Genomic DNA, 14989 nt, shown 5'->3' on the forward strand with positions numbered 1-14989 from the left:
CCTAAGGTAGGTGACCATCCACTTAGTGCATTTTTGTGCATCAAATTTCACTTGAAAGACCTAAATAAGGCTGATTCAGTCTTCATAATTCTGCTACAGGAACTAGCCCTGTAGCCCTGGTACATCTTTCAGTAATATATCGCTACCTCTCCTCTCACTAATTCTCTTCCCAGTACACTCACTTCCTCTTTCAATTCCTAATTTTTCAGGCTTTAGCACATGGCATTTTATGAAGCTCTCAAAGTCAATATAATTCCTAAATAAAATATTTGGTTTATCTTACCAAAGAAAGGTATTAAGCTGGTTAGTATGGTCTAACTTTGATAAATCTGTCATGTTAGATCCAAATTGTATTTCCATGGTTTGTTTTGAAGACTGTCAACTATTGAGTTTAATTTAATAAGTTTGCCATTCCACAGAACATTTTTACTTTCTATCCCTCACAAAATACTTCTACTCCCAGCTGCACAATATGCCGGGTGACCTGATAAAATTATTCAGACACCTTACAGATGGACTAGCAATTTCAAAAATAATTTTTAGGCTCTTGGATGAAAATTACCTTCTGTCTTGATGCAGATGTATTGTTTAGTTCCTGTCTTGTTAGGCAGTTTCTGTCTGTCATGCCATTAGCTTTTAACTCTTTCTATTCAAGAAGCATGGTTCATCTTACAAAAAACAGAGATAGAATATCATTGACATAGGAAAATGTATCTTTATCATGTTAATCTTGACTCTGCATTTATTGCATTTTCATTTAGATGGTTAAAGAACATTTTCAAAATTTGCTTTCCAAGGTCAAATGCAGCTTTGGCAGCCTTCTTTTTGTCTCTAAAATTCATGAACTTAGTTCCTTTTCTGTCTTAACACCTCCATTAATTTAATTTTGTCCAGAGAGAGCCCAAATTACCGTTTTACTCTTTGAATTCACTAATCTACTAATTTGGTTTTCTGTAAGAGAAACAAATGTTGAAAACCAAACTTAGGGAGCTAAGAGGGCAAATTAATGTAAAATTCATTTATATCCCTGTTATAGGGGATGTCTAAGAGGTCTAAATTGTTTGTGTGTTTGACTGCTTTTTGTGCTTTTGTTTTGTGATACACTGCAATATAAGTCAAAAGAATAATGATATGGTATATAATAATACAAATGATTATTTGTGGAAAGAGGATCTATCAGCAATTACATCCCTGGGGTTTTTTTTCCCCTTAGCATCATTATCAGTTCTTATTCAGTAATCTCCAAATTTTATACAAATTTCACAGTTCTAATTTGTGTGAGAGTTCCTGCCTGACAAATCTTTGAAGAGCTACACTTGTATCCAAATCTGAGATTTCTTTCACTTTTTCCTTAATTGTGCCACCTTTTTGCTATTTATGTCACAGTTCCTTTTGGCATGGTCATCAGTTCATCATTAATTTAGCTCTATGTTCTCATCATTTCCAGGTATACCATTTTCACTTATACTTTACACTTGCTTTGTAAAACTCTTGTATGTATAAACCTTCAGGAGAAGAACAGGGAGGAAAAGTCATAGGGGAAAGTGTCATCATGTGCTTCATAATTGCTGCACCTAGGATTTCTCAGTTAGGATTTTTTTTCCCACATTTTCCATTCCTCTCTTCTTGTGACCTTTCCTACTTGTTTTTATCTCCATATAAAAAGGTAAAGTCTACAATTATGACACAATCTATTTTCTGTTTTTATATATTTTTCTTAATTTTTTCATATGCTGGCCATCTCAGATTTCAAATCCAAGCTATTTTTTCCCCATCATATTTGTTCAGGAACAAGAACCAGGCAGTTTCAATGAATGGCAGGAACTTGTCCACACCCAGACATAGTTCAAGTACTGCAAACAGTGACCAAAGGAAGAACTTATGAGACTATTATCAAGAATGGGTCAAGCACACAGTTCTCCCCATTTCTTCCTTCTCTAATTCCTGGGTGTACTGTCTCTTTTGTTTTATCTTTGCCATGAAAATTGACTTTCCTTCTTTCACTTAGATGTGGCAGCTGTAACTAGCAGGCAGTTGTCTTAATCTCGGACCTTCTAGACTTGTGCCCTTCTCAAAGCATGAATGTATGCTTTTACTTTAAGGACTGAACAGCGTTAATGGCTAACATCCTCTTCTCAAAATCTGATTTTGCCTTGACATTTTCCTTCTCCTGTCAAGCTTCTGTATGGTTTTTTTATCCATTCAAGTAAAAGCACTTCAGAAAGGAAACTCTATTTTTTCTCAGATTATAAATGAACCAAATGAGTCACAGATGTAAAAATGTGCAATCTGAGAACATTCATCAGGTCAGTAAAAGCTAAGAATAAAACCCAGGTCTCTTGACCCCAGTCCAAACTGTGTTGGATCACCCTACTTTAATCCACTGAAATCAGTAAAGTGGATGACTTCTTAAGTTGCTAGTCAGTATGAGAAAGAGTGGCAGGAAAAGGCATTTACATTGGAGCATAAGCCACTGCTTGTATATGTGAAATACTTAGTGGCTAGACTGTAAGTTTGAGCACAAGAGCACAACAAAAATTTCCTGTTTCTGATTAACTGTGCCATAGGTCCTAGAGGTGTAATTTTTCTTTCTCAATATCAGTTATGTGTGTAAATTTTTGTTGCCCTTCATAACTCATGCTTGGTAAAGTATGTTGAAATGATAACCCTTCTTCCACTTGCCTAGCCAATAGTACTTGTCTTCCTGCTTCCATCATTCTCAACGTATCTTCTTGCACACCTGGCAAGGTGTGTCTTGTGCACACCTGGTACTCACTGAAACCCCTGAGGTTAGCATGGCATGTGACCCTTACTTCTATCTAGTAACTTAGTGTCTAGGAGGGCTGCCTCAGACTGAAGGAGCTCACCCCAAGTCACTTGCCATTTCTGTGAAGCTGGGCTTAGACAGAAGAGATACAAAGGACATCTTGATGTAACATTCAGTTAAAGTTGAGTGCATTCAATAGCCTGAAACCAGGAACATCCCTGTTGTCAGTTAATGACTGCTAATAGATTTAATAACACATCACAGGAAGACAATCTGATGATTTATTGGTACCTAGTTAGGATGAGAGAGAGGAGGTGAGGCTTGAAGCCAGATTCCTCAAGCCCTACCTCAGGCTGTAAAGGCAGGTGTCAGTTTGTTCCTCTCCTGTTGGCTTATGTAGAATTAATTCAACAGCCACAGCTTAAGGCTATTTTCCCAAGTCTCTTCTACAGCTTAATGCCTAGGGCCTTCTTTCAAAGTACAAGAGTGGTTTTAAATTCCAGCATGAGACAACTGAAACAAAGTCTTTCATTGCTGGGGAGAATGCTCTGCAGTGGGGATAGTGGGAGAGAGGAAGTGAGTGAGTGTCAAAAATAGAAATAAAAATTAAGCAAAGGCTTTTGCCAGCTGTCCTTTCAACTGGATGCTCTTGCAGGCAGCTGTGTTTGAACACCTGTTTGAAGTTTCCAAATACTGGAGAAACTTTGACAATGAATATCTTTTCACAGATTCACTTAAAAGCAGCAATTGGTTCAGAACTAGATTTTGTGAATAAAGTTGGATTTCAAATATACCCTTCTCCTCAGAATTCCACTGTCACTTTCTGTCTGGCATGATGACTATTTTGAAACATATTCTACTCATCTAGCCAAGGTGTTTACTTGTATTTCGCATTCTCCTTCTGTCCTGTTCTAGACTTGACCTTTTCACAAAAGTATCTCATAAAAGAATTCTGGCTATAAAGGTTAGATGAAGTCAGATGACATTGGCTATTGGCAAGTTAACTAACGTTTGCCAGATTTTACAGAAATATGCATGGGAAAGTCCTGCAAGTAACCTTGAAAGGTTCTGTTATAATCAACACAGAATTAGCATTGCAAAGAGGCCTTATTGATGCCTAGGTGTGATGAAAGTGGATGTGAAACCTGAAGGAAACATACTGAGGCAGCTGACAGTTTATGCTCTTTATTTTAAAGCAGGTGGATGATCACCATTTATGAAATAAAGCAAAAAGATCCCCAGTTTCAATCAGATGCAAAAAAAGTGCCATCTCTTCAAACAACAGACTGGCTTGGTGTTGGTATGCCATCATAATCATCTGAGTAGTGCTGATACTGGTCAGTAAGAAGAGGCTGGTGCAAGTCATCTTTATTTTTCTTGACACGTACGATACATGCAGCAGCAGCAAAGATAATTGCAACAAGAACCAGTGCAGTCACTATTGCAATAGTTATCATCTCTGTGACACGCAGAGCCCGACCTAAAAGTAGGAAAACAAAAAGCAAAGAGATTAAAAGCAGAGTCAAGTGATATGGATAAATATCTGAAGTTCAGACTGGAACTCAGCATTTGTCATTGTTCACTGAGTTGGGAGTAGAAGTAATTCAAATTTTGTTTGATAATTCTTGTTCAAAAATGTAAGAAGATTTAATCTATCTTGCCTCACTCTAAAATCCATTCTGGACCTTTCTTCTGCCACCTTGTTTGTGAGGACTTGTATTCTCTCTAGTGAGTTAATGAATCTATTTGACATAGGAATGAGGACATTCTGCAAGGTTAAGATCCAAATGAGAACTTCTCCTAAAATCAGGGTGGGTACTGGGAACTTCATGGTGGGACAGTCTCTGACCAGCATCTATACCAAATCCAAAGCAAACATCTGGAAAGTAAGGCAGGAAAGGAGACAAAGTCCTTTACAAAGACAGCAAATATTGTTGGTGAAATTTGAATAAATTTCAAGAAACAAAGATATGAAGGAAAAAAAGGAGAGGAAGTATCTAGGCTACACAGTTTACCTGGCCACTCGACTTCATAGCTGTATCCCAGGTTTTCTGGTGCAGTAACAAACATTTCATTATTGGTTACTGGAGGCCAGAAAGGAACCATGTTGTACTGTCGGTTATGTCCAATAGGGGCATTCTCCAGCGGGTATGTTGAGATATCTGTATTTGAAAGTCAAATCACATTTCTGTAGATAAATTCAAAATAAATTGCACTACTTCATTTTTTTTTCCAACTCAGGGTTTTGAGTACCCCAGAAATCTTTTTCAGTTGTTCCAGAAGGATTTGTTTCCTGTTGTGGCAGATATAAAGTAGTGTCTCTATGCTGTCCAAAACCAAGGCCACTAATGTTATCTCTGGTTTTCAATAGAAACCACCAGTAATTTTTTTTTAAAAATTTGCCTGTGTTGGGCTTTTTATTTCTTCTCACTTGGAAAAGGAGAAATATGTCAAAGACTTTTTTCTGCATTTTTACTTTGCCTGACTGTAGCAGTGATGAACAGGGGGGCAGTCGATGTAAATTCCAGTGGATTTTTTTTTTTTTGGCAACATTATGCTAAATCAGAAGGAAGTTAGATGAAATAAAAATCAAAACACAACAGAAAATTCCCAAACCAAACCAAATCAAACCAGCAACAACAACAACAAAACCCAAAACATAATAGAAAGAAAGTACTTTGTGGTAAGATGATCCCAAACCTTGTGATAGATCATGTAAAAACCACAAGGGGATACAATTGCTCTCTGAGAGCTGATGTGAGAAAATTCAGTGAGGCGGGTTGTGGAAGCTGCACAAAGAAGTCTCAGTTGTGCAGCAACAGCTGTCTTCTGTAGAAGAAGGAAGAGGAGTATAGATTATCCTAAGAGAATAAAGTTGCTGCCTTGTGTGGAGGAATACAGTTGCTGCATGGTGCATAGACGTAAGGGTTAGATTGAATTCTCCCCTAGTCCACTGATGTAAGTCTCCTTCCTTCTTTTTTTTTTTTTTTTTTCCTTCATTCCTTTCAAATTCTTCCTTCTGTTGTTCTTTTCTCCCTCTTTTTCACTTTCTCCTGTATTACCTTTTTTTGGAATTAAAAAAGCAAGGGCAGAAATGGTAGCTATCCTTTAGAAGTATACAGAGATGGTTGTTGAATGCTGGTAGTATATAATAGAGGTGGTGAAAATGAATGTGTATGGCATCTGTCCTTCCTTTGACAAGAAGAAAATAGTTATTCACTCCACACAACGGTGGAATGTCTTCAGGGGTGACAATGTCCTTGCTCTATGGAGACAGTGTATTCCCACATACTGTTCTCTTGAATTGTGCCTGCTGTGTCGGACCAGGTCGCTGCACAGAGAGTGGTCTGCAATTGGATGTCAATGGGGTGAGGAAGAGAGCTTGCTTGTTGCTACTTTGTCATTGTTAATGGTATGAACTCTTGAAATTCCAATCCTCTCTCCTAAATTTAGGGGCATCTTGCTGTCCCACAAGAAGGAGTTGAGTTTTTGTGACTACAAAGACTGACAACCAGCCATCGTGCCTCTGTCCATGAGAACATCTTACCTGCAGAGTGCCTTCTCAGCCACTCATCAAAAAGAGCATCTGTAAATGTGTGCAGGAGGACAAAAATGGGGTCATTTGGTGATAAATGAGTTTGCCCTCCTGTCCCATTCAAAAATAGATGAGCCAAATTATGAAGACTTCGAACTGCTGGGTCATATTTTCCTGAAGGATCGCTGTACCCTGAATATGCAAACAAAGAAGAAAACAAAATTCCAGTGAAGATTTTATTTGGAAGCTGCAGTCTCAGATTAATACTTTTTTTTTTTTTTTTTTCTCTGAAATGCTTTCATGTTGTTATGTTGCTTTACTTAAAACAAAAGGGTAGCTAATTCTCTACCTACTGATATTTGGGAAATGTTCCTGGAACGCATAATTTTCAGATTAAAATAGCCTTTATGAAAGAATGCTGGGAATGTGGACTGCAAAGCTGCTGGGTTCTACCACAAAAATGGCCAAATAACATCATAGCATGAAACTACAGGTATATATTTAGCCCCTATATATCTTTCACATACTAAAATAGTTTCATGAGTTTTCTAACTGCTTACTAAATCAGGTGTATCTTGATATTTATTCTAATGAGCTAGCTGTTAGGTTTCCATACATCACTTCTATGCATACTGGGAACACATATTGGAAAGCTTCACATGCTCTGATGTTGTTTATTTTTTATTCAGTGAAGATAGAGTGTAGCTTTGCTTGTGTCCAAAACCTCATAACCCTCAAATCAGATGGTAGGATCTGAAGCATCATGAAAACTCCTCCTGTGTTCAAGCTTTGGACAATTGTTCCAGGGAGGGATACATACAGTTAATTTTTTAAAGCCATGTTTGGACACCTAGGTATTGATAGACAGCAATTTGAACTGTCACTTTTTAATTTTTCCTGTTAAAAGCTCTGGATTATTAAGGTATAGAAGAAGTTGTTAGGATGCTCTCTGAACACTGTAAATCAAATCTTTAGGCTCTTTTTTCTGTTGTGTGTGTGTGTGTGTGTGTGTGTGTCTGTGTGTGTGTGTTCTGGTGTTGGAGGGTTTAGTTTTAAACATGCAGAGCTTATAGAAGAACAGTTTTATGTCCCAGAGAGTAGGGCTAGCATGTCTAGCAATAAATCCTGTACCCAGAGTTCAATTACTATTTCAATACTATTGTACTAAGTACTACCACAGCTTTCAATTTATTTTGATTTCTTTTCTTTGTTTTAATTCAGATACAAGAATAACTTCTAAAAGCCCTTATTTGCTTCATTTAGGGATGCAGCAGCATCAACCCACAGGCAAGGACTGTGTTTTTAACAAAGGCAACTTACTAAGTATGTGCCAAGGACCTGAGGTTATTTTTTACTTAGTATACCAGCAGTAGACTCTTGAGACCTTTACACATTTTACATTATTTACATTTTACAATTATTTACATAGAGCTTATTTCCTCTTAATACTGAGCTAATACTTAATGCTAAGAACAATGTGTTCTTCTTGTCCAACAGCCTGTCTCAAAACTCATACTTCCAACAGGAAAAAGTGGCAAGTCTGCTCCCTGACTTATTTGGAGTTGTTCCAGGTCTTTTTATTTGCCATGTTTACCTTCTACTGTGTTACGGAAACTGTCTGTTGAATTGGAATAAAAAGGAGGAGTGTCAAATACACCAACTTCCAAACACTGAGCAACATCCTCAGGCTCTGGGAGACGCTGTACCATAGGTCGTGCTACATTTCCAGCAGGATTTCTTCGGATGGGACCACCCTCAGTACCTGGAAATGGAGAGAAGAGAGAAAACAAGGTCCAGAACAGTAGGCCACAGAACAAATCACTCTCGTGACTGAACCATGGAGAAAAAAAATCCCTCACAAATAGCACTTACACTGAATGAACTGATCAGTCTCTTATGTCGGGCAAAGAATTCTCATGGGGCCCTGTGTTCTGGATTCTCTGCTCCAGGATGTAAAAAGTCATCTAGAAGCTTCTTACTGAAGTTTGTTCTCTATATGATTTAGGAAAATTTTCTACAGACTTTCATGTGATTTCCTGATGAGACCTAGGCCAACATTATTGAGGATGTCCTGATAGCATAGCTGGGAAAAAGATTATGTAAATGACTAATCCAATATTGGGGGATTCCTAATTTTCCCCATATTTCCTTGACGATGCTTCTATGAAGAAACATACTGGTATTTTAAAAATTACCTTAATTTGGGTAGGCATGTTAGAATGTGGTATTACTCACACTTAAAACATGGTATGCATAGTTATTATGGGGATTTGTTGGGTGTTCCCATTTTAGGAGCAGAATGGCATGAATGTGATAAGTGGAGTAGTCAGAAGAAAAGTTAAGCTTCAGTTAAGAAATAACACTGCCAGATATTATTTATGGTGCAAGAGATTAATTGGTACTGCATAAGAAGGGAAGGCAAATCATTTAATCTTTCTTCTGCTACAAGCTCCTTATAGTATGTATTATCTCAACAGACTGATGAAACATGGATCAAGAATTTTAAAAAACCAGTTCAAGACCTTTTGGCTGGAAAAAGTCACTGCAATGTAAAGTATTACATTTATTTATTATTAAGTTAATTTTCTCTCCAGATATCTTCCATCATTCATACTTACTGTTACAGATGGTTCCCAAGGTTTCGTAATCTTCTACATTTTCACATAGCACTCGCCACTGAGAGAAGATTGAATTCTGGCTTATAAGAGAGACATCAAAATTGCTTCTAGCTCCCATCAAGTCATCTGAGCAGATATCACATGTATTTTGTCCTGTTGCAAAGTTCCAGTAGGGCAGTCCAAAAGTGGGGTCCTGTAGCATGTTCTAATCCACATAAATATGGTGTTACTATGTGTTTGACACAGACAGCTATAATATTTACTGCTAGAAGAATGTTGAAAAACAGCTAAATACATCTCAGTAAAAGTCAGAATCCTGCCTTATAGAAGAGAAGAACTCTATGTAAAATTCATGTAGAAGCTTTTGGTAGTTTTTCACATTGATATCTTTGCTCAGCAGAACAGATAGCTGTTCTGCTGAACTGAATCATGGATCTCCCCCACTAATAAGACAGTACCTCTCCCATGAAACCATATTGCGCGCAGTCAGAAACATAAATTAACACCGAGGCGCCATTTTCCAAATATTTTTAATGGCCTGTCAGCAAAACCAGTCTTTGTAGTGCACATAATAACTAGGTCAACTGTGGAACTGAAGGAAATATAAAGAATAGGGGTGCTGGCTTTTCTAATTGGCATTGTTTGGTTCTAGTACAGGTTAGAGTTGAACAGTTCTGGAGTTAGTGAGGCAAAAATACTTTGACTAATGATCAAGTCTACTGACATAAATAGGGATATATATTAAATCACAGACAGATAGAACTTCTCAGGGCCTTCACTTAGAGAAATGCCACTGATGACAAATGTGTATCTTGGAAGGGAGTTTGTGCCTCAGTCTGATGTAAAGCAATTAAAGCTAGTGGAAACACTGAAGTGATTTCAGACACTATTTAGTCCTGACCTTGAAAACTTAATTCTTGCTTTTTTAGGAGGGATGATGGTTCATAAAATACTATACCCATTTTGTGAATAGGTCTGCACAAGAGAAGGAAAAAAAGGAGAATCATTGATTTATGGAACAGGGTATAACAAAACACTAATGTCTGTAACCAGTTACACAAACTAAATGTGATTCTGAATATCTAAGCTATCTCTGTTACCACTTTCTTCAGAATTTCTGCTGCTTTGGCTAATGTTATTCAAGAGTAATGGCCATGAGATTAAAAACACCACTGAAAATAACATTGTTGGTCCAACAAAATGTCTTATATCTAGAATACATTTTTTTTTTTCCCATGAGATTTTTATGGAAATTTTACATTTTCTATTGCTTTGATTAAAATATTATATTTAAATATCTCTATAAAAGTGACAGTCTGAAGCCTAAATGCACTCTATTAATTTTGTATACCAAATGAGTTACTGAAATTGAAGCAGAATCACTTCAACATGGAGGGAAAGCTGATGCCATTTTTGCCTATTTTAATACGGAGTGAAGTTTTTTAACTGTACAAAACATAGCATGAATACCAGTAAACATTTACAGAACTTCACCTGCATGTCTCTTTCAAGCTGCAATAGATGGTATCTGTGCCATGTGACAAAAGCAGGTCCCTCATGAGAGAAATCAACTCCTCCAAAACTCTGCTGCCCTGCACCAAGGAAAGTCTTCCTGACAGAATAATAATGAGACCACACAAAGTAGTTATAAATGGAGATATTCTCGAACTGAGGTGTGTTGCCATCTGGTCCAAAAATTTCTTCACGTCTTCGTGTGGCAATAACGATGTCAGGATGGACTGTCACCTTGGCTTGGTGTAAGGCATTCACAAAGCGGTTCCTTTCTTCTGCACTTAGGTCCAAAAGATTCCTTCTGACTGTGGTAATACAGAAGAAGCAAGTTACCAAAGTACTAGACACGGAAGTCTGATCTCAGAGTACTTGTTTATTGTGTTCCTAATAATTCTGGGTAAGTCCCTTTTTCTTCAGGTGTTCACCCTTTTTTATAGGGGAAACTCACTGAGCATAAATATATAATGTTATTTATTTTGATAAAATCTGAAATAAATTAAAAGAAAGCTCCAATCCTTGCAATTTTATTACTTGCAGGAGTACTGTTATAGATTATTTTTCTATCCTGCTAGACAAAAGACAAAGACCATTCTTTGTCATACAAGCTTTTCCAAACTTCATCCAATATGTTTAAGGTTTCCTGTGGTAGTACTGTACAAGAAATAAACATTATAAACTAATTTATAATAATAAGAAACTCTCTGTTTGGCAATTTAATGAGGAATTTTTTTTTTATTCTTGAACCTTTGTAGGAAAAATGGCAGATTCACTAGTGAATTATTATGAATTCCATACAGTACAGTATCACTTTAATCTCAGATTCTCTCTTATTTTATCTCTTTAACCTGACATGATTAACAATTGCTACATATTAGTCGTTTTTAGCAGTATATCTCAAAAAAATGAAAAATGCCATTGTCCACACATAGAGAGTGAAATAAACAGGAAAACTGACTTGTTGAAATAGCAGTGTTTCAGCATGAAGAACTGAGTACAGATCACCTCAGTCCTTCTTCCACCTGGTCTGAGAAAATCTCTGGCCAAGTTTGGACTAAGATAAAGATAGAAGTTCTCACAATTGTTATTCAATATATACTTATTGTCATTATAAAAAACACTGTAAAAATCCATAACTCATTGTCCAAATTAGTGATCGATTATGTTCATACAAGAAGCAACAGATCTTTAACATGAATCTATATGAAGAATAAAACTGAATTGTGTTTCACTAAAAAAATAAAAAATAAAAAAAAAAAAAAAAAATCAGTGAGGGATATTTTAGTGTCTGGGAAATTTAAATAAAGTCTTTCCTGAAACATGAATTTCATCCGAGGACTGTGTATCCTGAAACATACTTTTTTGTTTTGCAGAACTGAACTGACATGAACTGAACCTCATCACTAAATGGGGTTTTAGTTTTGCTTGTTTTTCTTTGCTTGGTTGGTTGGTTGATTTGTGGTGTTTTTTGTAGTGCTTCAAATAGAGAGCTATAATTGTCCATCTAATTTTGATTTACATAGGCATCTTAACATTTTCATTTTTAAACTATATGCTTGAACCAAACAAAAAAATTCGAATATTATTAGAGTTAGTCATGAACTGAGAAGATATGAAGACACCAAAGTGCATTTTACAGCAATTTAGTATGGATGTACCAACAGTAATCCAGTAGTTATTTCTAAAATCTGAGCAGATGGGGCCTATGGTTCTGTGAATGGGCAAAAGAGGTGACCTCAATGTGGAAACTTAGAGCATAATGGGAAACTAATTTACACTTTTTAAACTCATGTTATCATTCATGATGTATCTGATTTATTTGGCATTTTAATGCACTGTAAAGGATTTAATGTGAGAAAAGTTAAAAGTGCTGTTGTACATTCTAGAAAATCACCTAAAACTGCTGTTTGCCTGTCTCTAGTTTTACATTAAATGTGTAACATTTATCTCTTAATTATTCTTCAGAGTTGTTATCATTGTAAAATACAATAGGCCAAAATATCAGAGAGTGCAATCTGGCTTAGCATGCCCAATTCACAAATGATACTTTCTCCTTTCTAGTTTAGTTCTTGAAGCTCAAAGAAGGAAAAAAAAATTCAAATATTCTTCCCATAGCCATCAATAACTTATGATTAAGGAATTGTTGTTAAAATTTTGATTTGGTAAATGGTGCTTTGTTAACCCTTTCTGGGACATGCTCTTACATCCATGGAATGTTCTCTTATCTGGTGAAAATGTCAGTGCTGATTTCTGTTTCTGCAGAAAGAAACACTGCATATTTGTGATAGAGACCTCTTGTTTAGCATCAACAGAATCCATTGCCCATTTTGGAGGGGATTATGGATTTTACAGGATTTCAGTAACATCTTTGAAGTTAAAAATGTATAAATTTAAAAATAAAGATTGAAATCTTGTCCATTCAGGTGTTTTTCAGATGAGAACAAGGATCTGTCCCCAGGCCTGCTTGTATTTTTATATTTCCCTATAATATTCAACACTTTTTCAGTCCTGCAAGGATTTCATAACAATTTAAAAAAAAAAAAAAATAAAGGATTGTTTAGCGATATGCTAGACTTAACTGAAACTGGAGTACTGAAGAAGGGCTTACCACACCCTGCACTGATTAATTTGAGCTGTCCACAGTCATGACTAATGTTTTTAAAGATATTGACAGCAGCAGGGACAGTAAAAATATACCAGACCAGGTACATAGTTTAGAATTGTATTAATGGACTTTGAATGAAAAGAACAGCTAAAATAGTCACAAGGTATTAAGCATGTTGAGGTACATATTATTCCCAAATATGCTCACAAGCAAATGTGCATGCCTACATGCATGTTTTACTCTCAAATCCAAAGAGTACCTTTTTTTTTCAATATAGGTGCTCTATTCTTTAAAGGATTTTGATGCATTGACTACAGGTTTCTTTTCTTCCTTTTAATGGATAGTAAGTGTAGGTAATTTATACACATGCTGAACAGCTCCTCTAGCTCCTGCCTTAATAACCCCTTTAGCAACATACTAAAATGCTATATAAATACAATGGACATTTTGTACCTTAAAGAGAACAAATCCATTAGGTACCTTTAGAAGCAAGCACTGGCAATGAGCAAATTCCATGTGACATTTCTGATGTTCTTACCTATGTTGATCTGTTGGCTGCAGGTAGGTCCAGTCCAGCCGGGCCGGCAGGACCCGCAGTTGTAGCCGGAGAAGTTCCCGTTGCAGCGGCAGGTTTGGTTGAAGAAGCGGATTGGCCACTGCTCACGGTCATCCCGCCCGTCGTGGATGTACTGGGGGCCGTGGGGCCGTGAGTCGACAGTCACCTGCACGCACCGGCCCCTTCCCGTGGACACACCACACCGGTCAGTACCGGGCCCAAACACAGGGAAATAGTCTGGGCAGCACATGCCACTCCTCAGGGACTCAACAGTTGCGCACTGTCGAGGGAACTGAGCTCCAGCTTGGCCCAACATGGTCAGAAGCAGTAGCAGGGAAAGGTAGAGCAGCGTGGGGATCCGCATGACAGCGGGTCAAGCAGAGCCGGCTTGTTCCCAGAGCTGGCTGTCCACACACGCTGATTTCCTCTCCTGTGATGGAACACCCAGCTCCCTCTATGGAGAGAGAGAGAAAGCGAGAGAGAAAGCAGAATAAAAACAAGTGATACAAATCTCTGGGCTACCCCTTTCACCCCAGAAAATTCCTTCTAACTCTACACTTCAATACTCTATCTGAAAAGGTGAACAACTATGACCACAGACACTAATGTTCTTCTTATTATCTGCATGAATGATAGCAAATAAGTAGATCTATATTTGCTCATTAACTTCTAAATTCTTCCAAAATGTTCATTCACATTTTACACTTGCCAGAAAAATTTGCTTCACTACCACAAAGTTCTAAAACCTAAGGCACCAGTTTTCTGAAACTTCTTTCTTTCGCTTCTCCTGCCCTCCCCCAGTTCATGCCTTTTCTGCATTTAACTAGTATATCTTGTTCTCCCCTCTGTTTTTTTGCTGTTCTCCAGCTCCAACACGAAGCTGTACTTCTTCATGCATTGTACCTGCTTTCTCTTCGTGCTACCTCTCCACTGCTGAAATCTTGTTCTATCTCTGCACGTCCTATGACTGTCTAACCTGAAATAAGCACTGCTAATTTCTCTCCTGGTTCAGTCTGCCTGCTAATCCTTCTTGTACCAACACAGTATGGCTTGGCCTCACCCTCCTTCCTCTCTTAATCCCTTTTCTACTTCAGTGCATTTCTCTGGACTTTAAGTACTTGAACAGCACATGATTTCTTTCATGCTTATCTCCTTGTGATTTTACAAGTTTTAGCAAAGGTCAGAGACAAATACTTGAATTCAAAACAGAACAAATGTGAAGTTGGGTTTTTGTTTGTTGTTTTTTTTTTTTTTTTAATTACTTGCAAAGAAAGGCTCATTTGAAAACAGACAAAGAACAGTGGGGAAAATCACATTTAACAGACACTTAGAAAAAGTTATTAAGATGGCATTTTCAAGATCAGGCTGAAGTAAGTGACTAAGCAATGTTATTTATAAA

The 14989-nt window shown here is 37.2% G+C and overlaps 1 protein-coding gene across 2 annotated transcripts; it reads right to left on the reverse strand.

Annotated features, from left to right (window-relative positions):
- Nucleotides 1-3939: 3939 nt before the first annotated feature.
- On the reverse strand, nt 3940-14656 carry TYRP1 (tyrosinase related protein 1). 2 transcript variants are annotated; one of them, XM_041485549.1, is made up of 8 exons: nt 14494-14656; nt 13573-14044; nt 10415-10737; nt 8921-9125; nt 7897-8064; nt 6315-6494; nt 4783-4929; nt 3940-4247 (listed from the first exon to the last, which is right to left on the reverse strand). In XM_041485549.1, the coding sequence occupies exons 2-8, from the start codon at nt 13952-13954 to the stop codon at nt 4042-4044; spliced, it is 1611 nt and encodes a 536-aa protein (XP_041341483.1). In that variant the 5' UTR covers nt 13955-14044; nt 14494-14656; the 3' UTR covers nt 3940-4041. The 2 variants fall into 2 exon arrangements, with proteins under 2 accessions (XP_041341483.1, XP_041341485.1); XM_041485551.1 differs by having other exon boundaries at nt 3957-4247; nt 14514-14561.
- Nucleotides 14657-14989: the final 333 nt, after the last annotated feature.

Source organism: Pyrgilauda ruficollis, unplaced genomic scaffold (assembly GCF_017590135.1).
Source record: "Pyrgilauda ruficollis isolate IOZ18807 unplaced genomic scaffold, ASM1759013v1 scaffold71, whole genome shotgun sequence".
Taxonomy (NCBI): domain Eukaryota; kingdom Metazoa; phylum Chordata; class Aves; order Passeriformes; family Passeridae; genus Pyrgilauda; species Pyrgilauda ruficollis.